Genomic DNA, 19180 nt, shown 5'->3' with positions numbered 1-19180 from the left:
TCAAAACTGCTAGACAGGAGGGGATTACAATACATGGCAGGTGGGCTCCAGAAATATCTTTGGGAAGTTAATATGAACTTTGAAACTGCCTGCAGTAAATTATAGAACTGACAGTGCATGTCTGGCACTGAACAGCAGCTTCTCTGCAGATACATATTTTGAGGCAGACCACTCATTCCACTCACTGTAAAAGGTAAACACATAGCCTGGGAAATCAGATGTGGGAGGGAGAGATAGTCAGTGAGAACAGAGGAGAGCAGTAGGTAGCAGTTCCTCCTTTTCAGGTGGGTGCAACTGCCTCAAGTTTATATTTTTCTCCCTGCAGATGGGGAATTCTGAGAGGCATTATAGACCTGGCAAAGATCAAAGATCTTTGCAAAAGGAAACTTGCATGCAAATGGCCTGATTTGGTACCATTATGGAGGAAAGGTGAAAGATTGGCTTTTCCTGATCTGAACTGAGGCTACATGTGCTTCCAGTCTGCCTTGTACAGTTCTGCCATCTATGCCATATCTCTCTTAGGCCTCAATCAACAGAGCAGCCTGGCTGTCATCCATTGGGCCTGTGCAGGACTCTCTCCCAAAAAGTAAACAGACAAGCCTGTCCCATGCTCAGCAAACCCTCTACCTGTCCTTTTATCATATGCAGGAGGCAGGGCCAGTGTCAGCATACCTTGAAGAGGGGCAGCTACTGGGGCCCTCTGTCACAGACCTCCCCAGCTATCCACCCCGCTGCCACCTGTCCAAGAGAGCCTTTCCCTGCCCATTTATTTGCAAGCACTCCCAGCTTCCCAGAGTTGATGGGAACATGCATGCAGGTGGTGCACAGGAGTAGCACTCCTAGTGGCCGCAGAAGCTGCATGCAGGTGGTGCACAGGAGCAGCACTCCTAGTGGCCACAGCGGCTGCATGCACCACCCAGTGCTGTTGGGGAAAGGGTATGAATGCAGTGCAGGTGGCTGGGAGTGCCTGTAGTGGTGGGAGGGCTTGTGAGAAGGGGAAGGATTCGCCGTTGGGTGGGCACACACAAAAGTGGATGGCTGGAAAGGGAGGCATGAGGGGCACCTGGTAGTGGACAGGAGGCAGCCCCTGGGCATGACTTCCCAGAGCCTCCCAAAGCCTGGAACTGACACAGGTAGAAGGCCACGTCCTCCCAGCCACTGTTGTCTGTTTCTCTCTCTTCCCTGTCATTTCAGAGACAGGGAGCTGTGCCATCAGGGAGATTCTGCATCCAGGTAACAAACCAGACCACCGGTTGTCATCCCCATGCCCTCTGCACAAGACTCTGTCCCGCTGTACTGTGCATCTTTGAAAAGCATATTCTCACCAGGTCCCCTGATTTGCTAATAGGATCTGTGACATTTACAAATTGATTGCACAGTTGGTTCCTCTTCAAGATGCATCAAGAACCTTTCATCAGTCATCTCACCTTGTAGTGCTGAAGAGTCCAAATATCACTGGGTTTTTGTTATCCCGAGTGTGGAGTAAAAAGACATCCTCTGCAAAAGAGAAATATGATGGGGGAGTTAGTGGGTTCACCTTTCGAAAGTAGTCAGCTTTAAGTGGCTGCTCTTGCAACCTATCAAGGAGAGAGCTTTATACTTAAATTTATCTTGACTTACTACGAACTCACAAAGTAACTAGGAATGCCAGCCTTCATTGGGGTATGGAGTTCTCCTGGAATTACAACTGATCTCCGAACTCTAGAGCTCAGTTCCCATGGAGAAAATGGCAGCTTCAAAGGGTGGACTCTATGGTTGAGCTCCCTTCCTTCCCCAGGCTCCTGTCAAGGATATGGCTAGAAATATAGGGGGACAGTTGCTGGACTTGACCAATAAGATCACAGAGGATATTGTGGCACACATAGTCAAAAAAAACTTGGTCTCTCAGGTCAGCATACCAAGAGACCTAGAACAGAATAGCCTTGAAGATCAGTAAGAAGAAGACAGAGTGGCAACAATTATATGGTTTTGTGTAGATTAGAAGCCATCTAAACCAATATCGGGGCTGCGGTGGCTCAGAGGTTAAGACGCTGAAGCTGCAGAACAGAAGGTCTGTAGCTCGGCAGTTTGAGACCCTAGTGCCGTGTGATAGAGTGAGCTCCTGTCTCTGGCCCCAGCTTCTGCCAACCTAACAGTTTGAAAGCAAGAAATTGCACATAGATAAATAGGTACCGCTTTGGTGGGAAGGTAACAGCATTCCATGCACCTCGGCATTTAGTCATGAAGGCCAAATGTCCACGGAAACATCTTTGGACAGTGCTGGCTCTTCAACTTGGAAACGGAGACAAGCACTGCCCCCTAGAGTTGGATTCAACTGGCTTTTGCACAAGGGAAACCTTTACCTTTTAAAACCAATATCAGTAGATACAATTTGTTTAGGCCCAGGTGCAGAAGTGCCTGAGAATTGCAAGAATTTCCAAGGTATGGAAGGTATGATTCAAGGATGGGAGTATGGGTTGAGAGATAGTCATATGTATGAGATAATTGTAATAGTTATTTTAAAATAGACTTTAAGATAAAAAGAAGTGAGAATGAATGAACATTTTTCATATATCCTACGAAGTTATTTAAGTAAAGATAACCTTATATATTGCTTGAAGTTATAAGGTAATTAATTAGCCAAGAATATGCATTTTATGCACCCTTATCATGTGGGACAGTTAGCAATTGTTAGGAAATTATCCCACTGATTCTGATTCTTCCCAGAATATCTCCACCCTGCCCAGAAGCACCATGTGTCTCACCTAGCTCATCAAAGTAGGTGTCAATGCCATTCATTCCTGGCACAGAGCAGACTAGTCGGGTTTTGAGGAAAGTGGTCCACTTATTCACTAGCATCCGCTGTCCACCCATGTCATTCTGGATATGAACAAAGAGCAAAGAGAATATAGAGAATGCAAGTAACAGCCAAAAAAATAATAATTACAAAATTATATCTTGAATAAAGAGATTGGGTATGGCTTGAAAATGTCTGCCTCTCCACAGCCTTCTTTTCTTGGCTTTTGGTATTCAAGACGTTTGACATGACAATGAGCATGTGAATAGGAATGGCAACTGAGTTGGGCTTTCTGGTTCCTATACTTCTCCCTCATGGTTGAAGCCAGCGCTATCATTGCACCTCCACTGATGTGTGAATGTCTTCTGTGTTCTCTCCAGATGTAAGGCACTTCTTGTTCCTGGGTTCATCATCACATACCAGATGGATCCACTGCTTTAACCTCACCACACTGCAGACAAGATTATACATGAGCTCCAGTTTATGTATTGCAATTTCTAACTAGAGGCCACTTGAACATGTCACCATGTGGCAACTCCTCCATTCACTTGCCACAACATGTTGAAGGGCTTGTCATGAGACACCCACAATCACAAGGAACCTTTCCCTGCAATCATCAGTTCTTTGTTTTATTTATTTCATTAGTCTTGTATCCCACCCACCCCGCAAGCAGGCTCAGGACGGGTTCCATCAGTCTCAGTACAATATATAATACAATTCAAAACAATTTAAAACAACAGTTTAAAATGACATAGATCATAAAGTACTGTGTATAATTTTAGCCAGATGTCTCAGCAGTTTAGATGGTTCCTATATGCCTGTTCAGGTCCAGGCCTCCGATGGGAGATGGGAGATCAACTGGGGAGGGGGTACATCCACTGCCTCAATCAAAAGCCTGGTGGAAGAGCTCCATCTTATAGGCCCTGCAGAATGTAATAAATCCCGCAGGAATTGTAATAAATGCCCTGATCTCATATGGGATTCTACCAAGTAGGGGCCAAGGGCAAAATGGCCCTGACCCGAGTTGAAGCAAGTTGGACGTCCTTGGGCTAGGGGCTACCAAAAGGTGTTGGTTAGTAGACCTCAGTGCTCTACGGGGCTCATATGGGGAGAGATGATTCCAAAGGTATGCTGGCCCCTGGCCATAGAGGGCTTTAAAGGTAAGCACCAACACTTTGAAATGGATTCAGTATTCAATAGGCAGCCAGTGCAGTTCACGCAGCACTGGGTGGATGTGAGCCCACACAGGTGTTGCCGTCAACACCCGTGCTGCTGCGTTCTGCACTAGCTACAAGTTCCAGAGCAGAGTGAAGGGTAGCCCCACATAGAGAGAGTTAAAATAATCCAGTCTGGAAGTGACCATTGCATGGGTCACTGTACCTAGGTCATGGAAGGTTAGATATGGGACCAACTGCCTGATCTGCCTCAGATGGAAAAAGGGAGACCTGGCAGTGGTGGTGACCTAGGCCTCCATAGAAAAGGAGGCACCCAAGAACACCCCCAGACTCTTCATCCTTGTTGTTGGCACCAATGGAGACCCATCAAAGTTTGGGAGCCTGATTCCCTGGCTCAATCCCCCATGGCTCCATCTTGGATGGATTTAACTTCAGTCAGCTCTGTCGCAACCATCTAGCCACAGCCTGTAATGCCCTGTCCAGATCTCTTGGGGCTGTGTCCATGGGGGCCATCCATCAGTATATAGAGCTGGGTGTCATCCGCGAACTGGTTACATTCCAGCCCATATCTCCAAATAATTAGGGTGAGGGAGTTCATATAGGTATTAAAGAGCATAAATTGCTCCCTGTGGCACACCACATTCCAATGAGTTGGGACAACTCTCCCCCAAGCCTGGAAAGCCACACAAAAGCTCTTTCAGTTGGTGATCAGGGCAAACACGGTCTCCACAGTGTAGCCTGTTATTTTCTATTGAATTATAAACTTTGAAACCATAAATCATTTATATAGCTTATGTTTCTATTCTAAAGTCCATATTCTACCCGGACTACAGAGAGCTATCAGCCTTCTCATTAAAAGCTGTGGTTTGGTTAGAATTTTAAATTAAATTCATGGCTATAATTCGTTTTATTTGTATAGACATTACTAATTCCTTGAAAATGATTGGTCACTTCTGACAATTCAGTGAGCCAAATAAGTTAGCTAGTTAAATTATTTGTTTTATTAACCACCCTTAGCATTACTTTAGTGATTGCAATACCATAAGATTTGTTTAGCTCAAATTCTAGTTACTTCATTTTTGAGCAGCACGTCTGAGGATAGAAGGCTTAAAGGTTAAAAGCTTGCTTTGCAATGCGGGTAAAACTTTGTGGCATGGAAAAAGGTTTGCATAGTTCATAAGTATTTCTCTACAGAACTACACTAGAAAACAATCCACAAAAATTATCAAGACCCAAAAGTAGCAGGCCTAATCTACATTCTGTCCAAATGTACCTTTCTTTCTCATGGGTGATCTCTGAAGCAATCAGTTCTGTAAGTTCTGCTTCACCGGAAAGGGCCTGTGGATAGCCCTGATTGGCTGCCCTCTGCCCCCAATCATGTCACTGAAATCCCACCCAATCACTATAGCAGTTTTGCACTTAAAATGAAGTGATAAATGTATCACAGTATTTCAAGAAAATTAAGAAAGTGAATAGTCCACTTGCAGTATATTAACTGTTCTGTAGACTGAGACATAGGTGAAAAGGCATGTCATATCCACCTGTGTCCACACTTAACCAGTGTATAAATGGGTGAGGGGCAAACCTGACCACTGAAGCAGAATCTGATTATCAGTTGTGAAGCTGGGAGTCAGCTGGGCTTGTTATGTGCCATAAAAAGGAGCTGATTATCCCCAAGTAGGTCTTTCTTTGCTAAAGAGCCCTTCAGAAACATCAAACAGAATGCTTTAGGGCTCCCTTGTACAGAAGGGCAGTGACCCAGGAAACTTCCCACTAGGGTTGCCAACCTCCAGGATCTCCTGGAATTATGACTGATCTCCATACTGCAAAGGTCAGTACCCCTGGAGAAAATGGCTGCTTGGGAGGGTGGACTGTATGGCATTATACCCTGCCCGCCTGGTTCCTCAACCCCCAAATCTCCAAGAAGTTCCCAACCCAAGCTGGCAACTGTACTTCCTATGGAATTCATAAAGCCTTTCTTCCAAGACAAGATAGTTGTAACTGGGCTGACAGGCTGTACTCCTATTCACTTGGGATTACAAACATTTCTCTCAGCAAGACTTAGGCCTGAATATTTTACCTTCTTGATGAAACCCCTGGTATTACACCTCACTGTAATGCTCTGAAATGACTTGTATTATGCTGCTTCCTGAACTTCCTTAGCATTCCGTAATGACTTTTTCTACCACCAAAGACAGGATTGTATGGTCTCCAGTTGAGACACCCCAATTTGATCCCCAATCTCCTCTTAGCTATTTTGTAGGGTATCCCCTTGAAAGCTTAAGTGCAATGGGGATCCCTGAGATAGGTTTCAGAGCTTGCATCTGGCCTGCATCATAGAGGCAGGATGTCACTGATATGCATAAAGCATTTACATATCCCCAGCTTCAAGGCATGCATAACATGAGCATATACTCTGCTTCAAGAGATGCTTCAGCAGAGCAATATAAGCCATTTCCAGCTGATGAAAAAAGTATCACCTCCAATACAACTATTGATAAAAAAAATAGCCCAATATCTGATCCACCCAGTATGGGCCATCAAGAGAACAATTTTACCTTCATTTTGAACCCGTTTCTTTGTCAGTATGCTAAAAACAGCCATCAATTGCTTCACCGTGAATTGTCCGGTGTCATTTCCTAATCTCCACCAATTGACTCACCTTGGAATGAATTTTGATGACAGTTACCTTCAAATTACCCAATTCAAACTTTACTCAGTTTATCCAGTCCCGATTCTGGGAATTAAGAGTCCGATGTTGAGCTATGGAATCTCCCTCCCTTAAAGAATAAGCCCAGGTTGTTGAAAAGTGTGCCACATCCCCCCAACTACCTGGATACCCCTTCAACTGCTTTGCAGGCTCCCCTCTCTCTCCTTTCCACACTTGGATCTCATCCCTGATTTTATCAGAGTTCAACTTCCAAACAATGCCTTGCATTTATCCCTGGTTATAACAGTATGGGCCTGTTTATCCCAGGACAGGTGTGGGGCAAAACTAGGGTGACCTCAATGTAATATGGAAACAAAAAATACCCCGAGATAATTACAGGGGTGAACTCAAGTGTAGTGTAGTATGTAAGTTCGGGGACAGTGTAGAACCAAAGTTTCAGGTCTAGTGCGGAATCACCCTTTGATACCCTGCTGATTTGGACAACTTGCTGCACAGACTTTCTATGGTTCTCAAGCCTCCCACACACTTTGGACCAGGTAGTATCACCCTTCAGAACCTCCTTCCCTTCTGATCCTTGTCTCTTATCATTCTCTTCTTTTTCTCATGCTTGTATGTGTGTGTTTATTGGGAGGGAGAGTGTGGTTTTATTCTGGGTTTTACTTGAGTAGTTGTATTCGTAGTCCTAAAGGTCAGAGGCAATTTTGGTCTACCTCTAGCTGTATATCTGAGTGCTAGTAAATAAATATTTCATTTAGTTTAAATTGGTTGGTCTCTGTTGCTCTATCTCTTGGGAATATTATTCAGAATAAAACCTCTATATACATCACTAAAAGATCCCTTGTTTATCTGACTGGAGACCCTGTAACAAGCTAATTTTCCTCTCTGGGCCCAATTTGGGAAACAGCATGGCTTCATTATATTGGACTAGGAGTAAGGCCCATTGTGGGAAGAAATACAACGAGCTCTTTAGACAATAAGACTCAAGATAAAGTTGTTAAAAATATTATGATAAAATGGGCACAAAATCTGGCTCACAATATTAAGCTAGACCAATGGTCATAGGTTTGGAAAAGAAATATTAAAATTACAAAAGCAATTTCATATAAAGAAAATGTATATAAGATGTTTTATAGATGGTATATTATGTCTGAAAATTTGGCTAAGTTCGACCCTAAATGTTCAAATGTTTGTTGGAAATGTCAAAATAAGGTTGGTTCCTTTTATCATATGTGGTGGCTGTGTAATAAGGCAAAAAAATGGATTCATGAAATACTACAAAAATGCTGAAGTGTTCTCTACCCTTTGTTCCTGAAATGTTTTTGTTAAATATTATACCTGAGAGATGTAACAAAAATGATTCATATCTCATTTTGTACATAACTACAACTGCTAGAATACTATAGGCTAAATATTGGAGAAGAACTGAAACACCCTTAAAAAAAGAAACTTTAAACAAAATTTTGGAAACAGCCGAAATGGGTAAACTAACTTTAACTCTGAAAGGCCAATCAGAAACAACTCTGGAAAATACCTGGGGAAGGTTTTACAGTTGGCTAGAAGACTACTCCAAATGAACAATATAGTTATTGGAATCCTATTAAGGACAATTGAGTTTCAGAGTCGATACTTTTTGCAAGCGGATTTATTAATGATATAAGGTGAAATTTATAAATGTACTATAATTTAGGCATGAGTTTGTAAAATAAAGAATTGATAGATCAATATCCCCCACTGCATGTTTGTTTTATCTTTAAAACTAATAAAAATATCTGGGGGGGGGGAGTAGAAGGAAGCTTCAGGTGAGTGTCCCGGCTGTGGCTGGGGGGGCGGCAGACGAAAGGGGAAAATAGAGGGAGGCAAGCCATGTTTATTTCCTTCTCGTTAGCTATAAGGCAGGTCTTTCTTTCTAAATGTTCATTAAATAGACCTAGTCACAAATACTTATTTTCACCATTTGCCACTTAGGCTAATAACTTCCACACACGGATCTATTCTCCTCACTTGCCACTTAGGATAATAACTGTCAGAAAAAGAACACACAGGCTTCTCTCAGCCTACAGCACCTCACTCAGTCTCTCCTCTCTTCTCACACAGCATCCCTGAATAGTCAACTCTGCCCCCTAGGGTACAGGACTGTACAGAAGAAAGCTGTCCAGCTGCAGTCCTAAAGGACATTTCTTTGGAAGCAAGACTCATTACAACACATTTGAATTTCTTCTTGGGAACTGTGATTCAGATCCGACAGACATCTCCAAACCAAGCAAAGCTCCTTGGTTTCTTCTGTCAGGATTAGCACTGAAATTCTGTAATTTATTTCCCCCCACAACACTGGCTGTGAGTGAAATTTTTGCATCACACATGTTTCAGAATCAAGATACAGAGCAGACAAAATCATTTTATGGAGCTCTTCATTCAGATGACTGTTTTCTTTCTAGACTCCCTTCTCTTAATAGCTTTCATGTTTCCCATCATGTTTGATTTTATGCCCCTCAGTAGGGAATGTGCTTTACAATTCCTATCTTAGTTACACCAGAACCACAAGTAGGTGGGTGGCCACCCCCCATCACATCTGGAGTTGAGCAGCTCCTTGAGATGCAGACTGGCATAAAAGTCAGGCATGGATTTTTGTTTTAGCTTCCTCGGACTCAAAGATATGAAGAAACAGAAGGGAAGCCCATCATTAGTTCTGGGATGACACATGAGATTTACTTACTGCACAGACTCTTCCTACTCGAGAGTAGATGGCATGGGCTCCTGTCTCCACTTCTATAGCTTTCTCGGTAAAGAAATAGTACACCTTGTTATCCTCCTGGTCTTCATTGTCAGGAATCATATAGGTGCTAACAAATTTAGGTTCTTTAAAACGTTAAAAAAGGGAGAAAGATCACAATTATAAAAAGAGTCTAACAGGAAGCAAGGGAATAATTACATGCATGTGCATGGTGCATGACTGTACAGCTTAATTTCAAACCCACAACCATGGAATGGCCTAAGGCACATGTGATTAACATGTCATGTGGGCTGCAGCACAGGATCTTCTTGTAATCCTTAGAACTGCAGTCTTCCTATCACTTTCTGAAGTCTGGTTTCTAGTTAATGTGGATGCACCTTGTCACTGCAACAATCAACATGGCAGACTGAAAAAGAAAGGAAGCCCACATGCATTATGACCTCCACACTAGTGATGAGTTTTCATGGGGTGACTTACGCTTGTGGGAAATAATTTTAAAATAAGATTCATTAAAATGTTCAGCATGTTGGTTGCATTTGTTATAAAACCAAAGCCTGGTTTGGCCATATTAGGATACATCTCTACTGGAGTTTACTAGGGATGTGCCTTTGGTTTGGCCAAACTGAAAGAAAACCCAAATAATGCCTCTTCTTCATTATTCAGGCACACCAAAAACTGAAACAGATTCTCTGATCTGATTTAGCTGACTGAATAGGGATTCCCTGAATGAATGCTGAATCTATTCAGCATTCATTCGGGGAATCCCTTCACTCGGAAGGCACACCACTGTGATGTGCCTCTCTAGCGAAGGGAAGGGAACTTTAAACACTTTTCCTTGCCTCTAGGGTTTGTGCTGCCTCCGTGGCATGCCTCCCCAGCCAAAGGAAGGTATTTAAACTTTAAATAGCTCCCCTTCCTTCTGGGGCCAGCTGGGGAGGGGAAGTGAAGGGGAGGCATTTAAAGATGCCTCCCCAATCAGTCTTCACTTCCCCAGCTGGCCTGCCACAGCAGGCCAGCTGAGGAAGTGGAGAGAAGGGGGGGGGTCACCTTTAAATGCCCCTCCTTCACTTCCCCAGCTGGCCTGCCAAGGCAGGCTGACTGGAGAAGCAAAGAGAGAAGGGGCCATAGTACCTATGGGGCCATAGTACCTTGGCAGGGCGGCTGGGAAGGGGATGTGAAGGGGAGGCACTTAAAGATGCCTCCCCAATCTGCCTTCATTTCCCCAGGCAGCCTCCGGTGGCGGGCCAGGTGGGGAAGCTCAAAGGAGGGAGAGTGGATTGGTTCCACTCCCCCTCCGCTTGGAGTGAAACCGACACTGTACTGGCAAGCCAAATTTTTTTGGCAATGCTGAATATTGGCATTTACCAATATTTTTTGGGTTTGGTTTACTTGAATGTGGAAAATGCCCCTAGAATTTACCCCTAGGATAGCTCTGAATTCAGTGTTTATTAAGCAATAAAGGGGAAAAAAACCTTTTGCAGTTACCACTGTATACTGTTTTATCATCAGTACTTACAACAAGCAAAAAAGGCAGATCTCTTCCCCAAAGACATTACAGCCTAAAGTTCCATAACAAAGAGAGAACACACAGAGAGGAGAGCAAGGGATGGTTGTGAGCAATTCTAGGTACATAGGCTTAGTGCCTACTAGCTCAGGGGTGGCCAAACTTGCTCACTGTAAGAGCCACATAGAATAAATGTCAGATGTTTGAGAGCCACAAAACATGAACAGATACTACACACTTTTTCCTTGAAAAATATGCAGGTTTGCTTTTTCTTAAAATTAAAGGAGACTTCCAAAAATAAAAAAGGGGTAAAAACAGATATTATCGATAAATATTATCAATCAATGATATTTATTTGCCTAAGAGAGAAAGAGAAAGGGAGAGTGGAAAGAAAGAATGAAAGAGGTGGAAAGAGAGAGAAGCAAAGAAAGCAAAGAGATGGGAGGGAGGGAGAAAAAGCACACCTCCCCTTCGCCTCCCCAGCAGCCCTGCCAGGAGCCGCACAATATGTGTGAAAGAGCTGCATGTGGCTCCCGAGCCATGGTTTGGCCACCCCTGTACTAGCTTGAAACTTCTGCTGGGAGGGAAGCACCCAGACTGGATAGAAGAAGAAGAAGACATTGGATTTATACCCCACCCTTCACTACCCAAAGGTGTCTCAGAGCGGCTTACAAACTCCTTTCCCTTCCCCTCCTTAACCACTTAACCACTACACCAAACTGGCTCTCAGCCAGGGAATACTCAGCCCGGGAAGTGTGTGAATGTGTTCAACTGAATGTTCAGGTTGTGTCTGAGGTCCTTACGTGGCCATTCCTCTAACCCTACAGGAAAGACAGGCATGCTGGCGTTGATCTAATACAAAGCTTTTGGGCTGGCCAAAGTGTGACAAAGCAGAGCTTTTATCAGGACAGACACCCCTCCCCCTACTACTAGAACTAGGTATATAGTGAAGCAAAACACCTGCTTGATTAAGTGCTTTCCCAGAGCCACTATTCACAATACGCTGAGGCCAAAGAGAACTTCCCAAGTGAGATGAGGCTGGCACATCCCGGTGCTACAGCATTGTTATCCTGGCAAGGAATGGGGGAAAAATGAGTGCTTGCACAGACCACTTGTACCTTTCAAGAGTCGGTCATCATCTGGCTGGGTCCGGATATGGGCTGTGTGCCCCACTGTGCGGAAGATAGCAGCATCTCTCCCCCAGTAGTCACTGTAGAGCCCAGCAAACAATGCACCACCTGTGAACCAGATGTATTCATTATGAAGTTATAGGAATGCCAGTGTGAAGGAATGCAGTTTTTCTCCTGGGAGGTTTGAGGTGAACAAAGCCTCCACTGTGCGTTTTAGAAGTTTTTTCTCTCGGCAGAGAACAGGCATGGGAAGAAGGAAGTCTGTGCAATTGCTTTCCAGACATCTTCATTCATATGCTAATAGATCTAGCAGGAGAGATAATGTGTGGGGCAAGATCTCTCCCTTCCTGCTAGCAGGGAACAGAGGTTTGGAGGGATAAAATCATACATAGTCTTCAGGGAGGAGATTCCTGGAGATCTCCAGAAAATGCCTCTTTGACCTGGTGTGACCTGGTCAATGGGTAGAGAAACAAAGCCCTGACCCTCCCAGTGAGTAATTCCTTACAAAGTTCAGGTGGTGATAGTGGGCTACTGGAGAGAAAGAAAAGCCCCCCCAGGGGTTCAGAAACCCCTAGAAGGGGAGGGCAGAATAGGGCCTGCAGGCCAGAGCAGGCATGTTCTGTCACAATTTGGTGGCATAGTGAGATAAGGACAAACAGAGAACTTGATTGGCCAGGGATTGTGAATTTGGCACATGCATGCACAGGTCGACTGGAGAATGGTCAGTTGGTGGTGGATGGCTACTGGAGAGAAAGAAAAATCCCCTCCAGGTGTTGAGAAGAACCCAGGAGGGCAGTCCAAAGCAGGCCTCTTCCACCACAGTCAGCATTTAACATCCCCCCCACCCCAACAGCCAGAAGCTTTAAATGAGAGGAAAAGCAAATACACACTCCTTTTGCTGTGCTGGGCCTAACAATTCATAGCTGTAGGACTGAAACTTACTGGGTACTCTGTCAGTCAGATGACTGAATACATGGAACTAGCTCAATATATATACTCACCTGTAAATAAGTTAAAAGCCAATTAAGATTGCAAACGGCTGATGTTTCTCTTTTAAGAAAAGGATTTTATCAGATGTCATCCTTTCCTCTTAAGAGTACAAAGGGATTAAAAGTGTCTTACTTTTTGGTCATTAGATGTCTCCAGGGCCTTTTTTTGTAGAAAAAGCCCAGCAGGAACTCAATAGCATAATTAGCACAATAGCAAAATACTAATTTGCATATGCCACACCCCCTGATAAAGGGCAGGCATGCAAGCATGCCTGGATTCCCTGCCTGATCGGGCAGGGAACCCACCCCCCTTCTGGGAAGGGCAGGCAGGCAGACATGCCTGCGTTCCCTGCCCAATCTTCTTTAGGTGCTCCGTGGCTGCGGGGCACCTAGAGAAGATCGGGCAGGGAACCCAGGCATGTCTAGAGGTTTTGGCTGTAGGCGTGGCCAACTCTGAAGCTAGCCAGAACTCCGTTCCTGTGCGTTCCTGCCCAAAAATAGCCCAGGATGTCTCCCTTTGTTCCAGAAATCAAACAGCAACCTTACACAAAGGTTCCTGGTTAAGCTGTGTGGATATTTTGTTGCCTTCCCCCTGTATCTTTTTCTCTTTCATCCTTTACAAAACTCTAAGCAAAACCAAACAGAACTGACCAATGCAACTATCATTGCTTACATCTTTTTGCAAAGAACTGCTTCTATATTAGTTTGGGTTAATTTCAATTTAAGAATTTACTTAAACTTAAAGTACTGACTTGGATAGCCTAGGATAGCCCTATCTTGTCAGAACTTGGAAGCTAAGCAGGGTCAACCCTGGCTAGGATTTGGATGGGAGCCCTCCAAGGAATACCAGGGTCGTGACACAGAGGCAGGCAATGGCAAACCAACTTTGAATGTCTCTTAGCTTGAAAACCTATGGGATCGCCACAAGTCCGCTGTGACCTGACGGCAAAAAAAAGTATTTAAAAGGCAATATGCTATAATTCTGAACTCTGTAACTCTAGATAATGATCATGACTACTTTATAGAAGGCTGGCAGCTGAGGAAAACTGAGGCTGTGGTCACAGTAGAGGCTTCGTGTAATCTGGCTACACCTCTATTTGTGATGGTTTAAATAGTTGCATGAAGTTTTGACCAGACATCCCACCATGAACCAGCTTCACTGTGTGCTCGCCCCATGGTCCATCATTCAGATTGTTGCAGCATTCTTTTTTTTTTTTGGTCTTTTGCCCATGTGTTTAAGCATGTGTCTGAAGCTCCAGCTCCTTTTTGACAGCTCCACAATCTAAGTAGTCTGTCCCCTTTCAGCATCCTTCCCCTTGCCTCTCTTCTGTGGAACATATTGGGGGGGAGCATCATGGGAGAGAGGGTATTTTTGGGGGGGATTTGTCACTCAAAAACAACTCCCCTGGGGACTCCCAATCCAGAATGACTACTTGGTTGAGGTGATTGACAACGCCAGGGACAATTATGCATTTATGCGAACATCGCTACCTGAGCCCCAAAAAATGAGGTGGAAATGGAAGGGAAGGTTCAGACTTCCCAAATGGCTTGACTTCTCAAGAGGAGAGTTTAGATAGTCAGAAACACAGCGTGAAAGCACTGGCATCCCTAAATATTTATTAATATGTTTGTTTGTTAAATTGTATTTTCTAGGCTGTCCCGAGTAGGGCTCAGGGTGGCTTACAACAAGGCAGCATACAATAAATAATTTCAGTTAAAACCAGCATCAGACCTTCCTAAAAACAAGTCCAAGGGTATACTGAAACAGATGGTCCCAAAGATATATTGGACTTACCCCGGTGTCTGATTACTCTGCTTCCAAAGCAAGGCAAAGCGGAGTGTCAAAAACTGGGGAATGAAAGGCAGATCTTGTTGTCTGATTGTGCTCCTTAAATCCACAAAGGAAATGCAACTGCTTGTGTGACCACAGCCTCAGAGAACTTTACAAGTACCTGCCCAAGCAGAGTTTTCCCTGAGGGAAATCTGTCATATGTCTTTCAGGTGTAAATTTTCTTTGTAAAAAAGAAAGGAGTTGAGGTCAGAAATGTGAATCCTGTCATAAATCTTCCAAGGATGAATTCTCTATGCAGTTGGCTAGAACAGAATTAGCAGTTAGCAGGTCTGAAGAGTCCTGATTTTAAAAGCCTGCAGGGGTGTTGGGTGGCACTGCTGAGTTAGTGATTTACAGAGAAAAGAAAACTGGATTTAGAGCTTCAGGTTTCAGAAACTGGAAGAAGGCTCACACACTTCTTTAATTCTGCAAACTATATAAAACAGTTGCTTGGGAGGGCATTTTTATTTAGCTTATATAGGACAGGACAGTAGTCTATGCCACAGTGTACACGATATTATCGATTTATTGTATGTTCTATCCTGATCTTACAGGATTGTTTTCATTTTTTGAAATTCAATTTTCTGCATTGTTTGACATAGTATGTTTGATACTTTTTTGGTTGGATTTTTGTAATTTTTGTACACATATTTTTACACCTATTATTGTACATGCTGTTTGGTTACAATGTTCTATACCATGTAATCCGTTTTTAAAATTGGTAAATAACTAATAAAGTATAAATAATAAATTAATAATGATGGGCTGACCACCACTGTACTCATTTAACCCCCACCCCAATAAAAAATGTCTGGCTACGGGCCTGCACCAGAGACCTGAGGAAGCTGCACTGGATGTTTTCAAAACACATTTTGGCCACCATGGGTCTGTAAACCAAGGATGGCCAGACTTTCAGATCCACCAAGCTGCAGACAGCAACCTTTAAAAATGCAAGAACCAAAATACACAGATAGCCCTTTAAATGCATGGCATGTTCTATATTAGCATGAAGTATTAACATTGTACAGCTAGAGTAGAAGCCTTGTGAATCTTCATACTGGCTCTCTGTCTTCTGAAGTCTGGTTTATATGTTCAGAGGACTGATGTTCATTTGAAAACAGTACCTGAGGGTTAGATTTTACCAGCTTTATCAATGGAAAATATGCACGATAGTATGTTGAGCTCAAAATAGAAATCAACTGCAAATTAGTTTTCTTTAAGTGAACTCCTAGCTCTTACTTCCAAAACGCAACTATATACTTTGATGTCATTTATCATCTTTAGGGCCCAGTCCTCCTGAACTTCCAGGTGATTCTGTGACCCTGGTTTGGGGAACTGGATAGCCATCACTGATCCAATCACTGAGAAATAGATTTAGATGATAGTCCAAGAAACATGGTATTGGCTGATATAGTGAGCTGGTAAGACAGTGGCTGAATCTCAGCTGGCACTAACCTCTGTAATGTTCTCAGGTGAGCAGCAGCAGCAGCAGTAGCAGGGTCAGCAGGTGATGGATGAAGCACCTCCATCAGGCATGCAAGTGTGACCCTGCCAGGTTTCCCTGCAACATCCCAGTAGCAAACCCACCACTGAGTGGCCCAGCTCATCTTTTCACAAAGGTTTTCTGGCCCTGTTTGGCCATGTTAGCCCTGGCTTCCCCATCCTCACCGACCTCACTCTTCAGGGGAAAGGAAGTGACCAGCCCCTTGGGCCTACTGTGTGGCAGCCTCCACCAAGGTTGCACTTGGTTGACTGGCCCTCTGGTGACCCATCCCAAGTGAGGCAACTGGACTGAGCCAGAGAGAGTATTCCCTGTCATGGAAACCTGATGCTGGCGTTTTAAAGGAAGCTGCTACGGGAGTCTCCCCAGAGTGTGGCAAGAGTCCCAGATGCCTCCCACCCTATTAATATGTAATGTGGGTATGATGGGGACCCTCAGGGGCTCCCTTCCCTATGATGTATCATACTCCTCTTCTGAGGAGTCTTCCTTTGGCATCAAGGATGGGCTAACACAGACACTGACATGTGCTCTTTCTCCCAAATTACAGATATCCTTGGCAGAAAGTAGACAAGGGTGAACTGTGAGATGAATTCTTAAGCTATGTTTTCAAACATCAGATCAACAGGTGATCTTTTATTCCTGAGGAAGTGCATGTCGGCTAAGGCTAGGGGCAAAGGGGCTTCTCTTGAGCCATTAGGGAAATTGAAAGGTTTACAAGGACATTTTTCACTGTGCACAATTAAATCCTTCATGAATTGTGCTTAAAAATGTAATTACTGAAAACTGAAAGCAAAATATTAGTAATGTTACAGTTACAGGAATATTTTGAAATTAAATATAAAATAATGCTACAATGAAACAATGAAAATGACAACATTCCCATTCTGACAAAATTATTTTTAGTTAAATTGCATGACTTGGCTATAAAATTGCACTCAAGGTAACATAAAGATCCGAAAGACATCAAAGAGAAAAGCAGTTTTTTAAAAAAGGCAATCTAAAACCTGTCCAAACCAAGAAGTCTCTTCTTGCTTAAGCAGCATGTCCTATCTACATTTATTAAACAAACAAACAAACAAAAAGGCAGCACACACTACAATTCTCTGTCACCTACCTCATCTTTACTGCTCATAGCCAGATACAATTGATTGATTTTTCTTTAATATATGATTGTCAGATATATTGCGGGTTGCTGGATCACTGGGAAACTTCATCACCTACTAACTGATGCCTGTATGTATGTACATATAGATGCATGAAAAGTCCCATAGCGTTACCCCCAAATGGTAAATTTTAGGGGGTTTTGTATTTAGAGGCCCCTCTTAGTCTGAGGCCTTAAACTATAGCTTACTTAGCTTCCACATAAATCCACCTGTTCCCACCCAAACGGTGGGATCCCATCCACCACAGCAGTGGGAAAGATGTGGACTAGGAAGGGTGCAGATGAGAGGAGGACTACCGGATATGTATCAAAAGCCACTTTTTAAAAAGACAATTACCATTCATTCAAGAGCTGCTGTGGTTCTTGCCAATCTGCCGGTGGGATCTGTTACCAAGTAGAATTTTGCTTACTGGAAGCAGACAGAAAAGTCCATTTGTTTCAGATATTTGGGTCCAAAAATTCTTCAACATTTTTATGGGGTATTATCTGTGGTCAAAAGCCTGCTCTGTTTCCTGATTGTAATTCCTACCTTATTACAAGTTTATTCATTCAGAAACAGAATTGCACAACGTGGCTTTCCTTCTAAGACACCACATTAAAAGCCTATACAAGGCAGGGAGTTTTCGAGGCAATCCATAAACAAATAAAGCTCCCAAACAAACAGGGGGCACTATCCAGTGTGCGTTAAACACTTTCAGGGCTCATCTATTTTCATGGGAATGCTGAACTGCTGCTCTCCCACTGAAAGTGAGCAGGAGTTGAGAGAGTGCTTAACGCGGGACGGATCATGCCCAGTATTTTTAACTAAAAGAAAGAAATGTCAAGAACTATCAACACATTAATCCTCACTGAAGACATCCTCAATAAAAAGGATTTTAAATCCAATAAATATGATTGATTGATCCTGGAGGAAAAAAAAATCACAAATGCATATAATATTTAAAAAGACCTCAAAGAATCATTGTCACACTGGTCCCTGAGAAAGGTGCAACACATCAGAATACATATAAATAACCTACTAGATGACCCAACCTACTAGATGACTCAATCTAGCTAGGATACCCTTCTGGACCAAACGTGTCCTTTAGGATATATGAACTTTACACACCCAGAAGGGTGTTGGGTGGGGAAACGGTCCCCATTCAAAAGTGCTTGTATGGTGCTTGGAAAGCACTGAGACAAGAACCAACAACCATTCTTCAAGATGCAGGATGTGTAGGGGGACGACCACTTAGCTGCTTGAATCAATTTGCCTTGCACCAGCCCTGTGCAAACATAAATGAAATGCAAAAATTAATCTATCTAGTACAGATGAATCCTGCCCTTCCTCCAGGGGGCTTGCCTGAGCACATTTCAAAGGTTAGAGCCAGAGTGGTGTGGTGGTTGGGATGCTTGACCAGTAAGAAAGTGGATGCGTCCCAGCACTCCAACCACAATATCACTCTGGCTCCCTAGCATCTCTGGGGAGATCCTGTTCTCAGTTGCACAGGCTTCCAAAGAGTGATCAAGGAGGAAACTCAGAAAGACCTTGTGACACCAGGAGGCATTACCAAAGAGAGTGGAGATGAAGGAGGAACTGGAGTCAAAGGGGCACCTGCCACGGCCTCTCTCCAGCCTGTGAGCTTCCAGATGAAACAGATGGACCTGGGGGGGGGGAAGAAGCACAGAAAGCATTAAAAATGCAGTGGAGCATGCAAGAGAGTATGTCAT

The 19180-nt window shown here is 43.6% G+C and overlaps 1 protein-coding gene across 1 annotated transcript in view; it reads right to left on the bottom strand.

Annotated features, from left to right (window-relative positions):
- Window positions 1-19180, bottom strand: part of SEMA3E (semaphorin 3E) — a 94919-nt gene that overhangs the window by 44394 nt on the left and 31345 nt on the right. Inside the window, exons 4-8 of the mRNA XM_015422977.1 lie at window positions 19021-19114; window positions 11976-12095; window positions 9336-9478; window positions 2745-2859; window positions 1428-1497 (exon numbers count right to left, since the gene is read on the bottom strand). Coding sequence (XP_015278463.1) covers window positions 1428-1497; window positions 2745-2859; window positions 9336-9478; window positions 11976-12095; window positions 19021-19114 — 542 coding nt within the window. The remainder of the gene's footprint in view (window positions 1-1427; window positions 1498-2744; window positions 2860-9335; window positions 9479-11975; window positions 12096-19020; window positions 19115-19180) is intronic.

This window comes from Gekko japonicus, unplaced genomic scaffold (assembly GCF_001447785.1).
Source record: "Gekko japonicus isolate JY-2015 unplaced genomic scaffold, Gekko_japonicus_V1.1 scaffold145, whole genome shotgun sequence".
NCBI classification, from domain to species: domain Eukaryota; kingdom Metazoa; phylum Chordata; class Lepidosauria; order Squamata; family Gekkonidae; genus Gekko; species Gekko japonicus.
The sequence above is the reverse complement of the archived record's forward strand: the minus strand, read 5'-3'. Positions and strand labels throughout refer to the sequence as shown.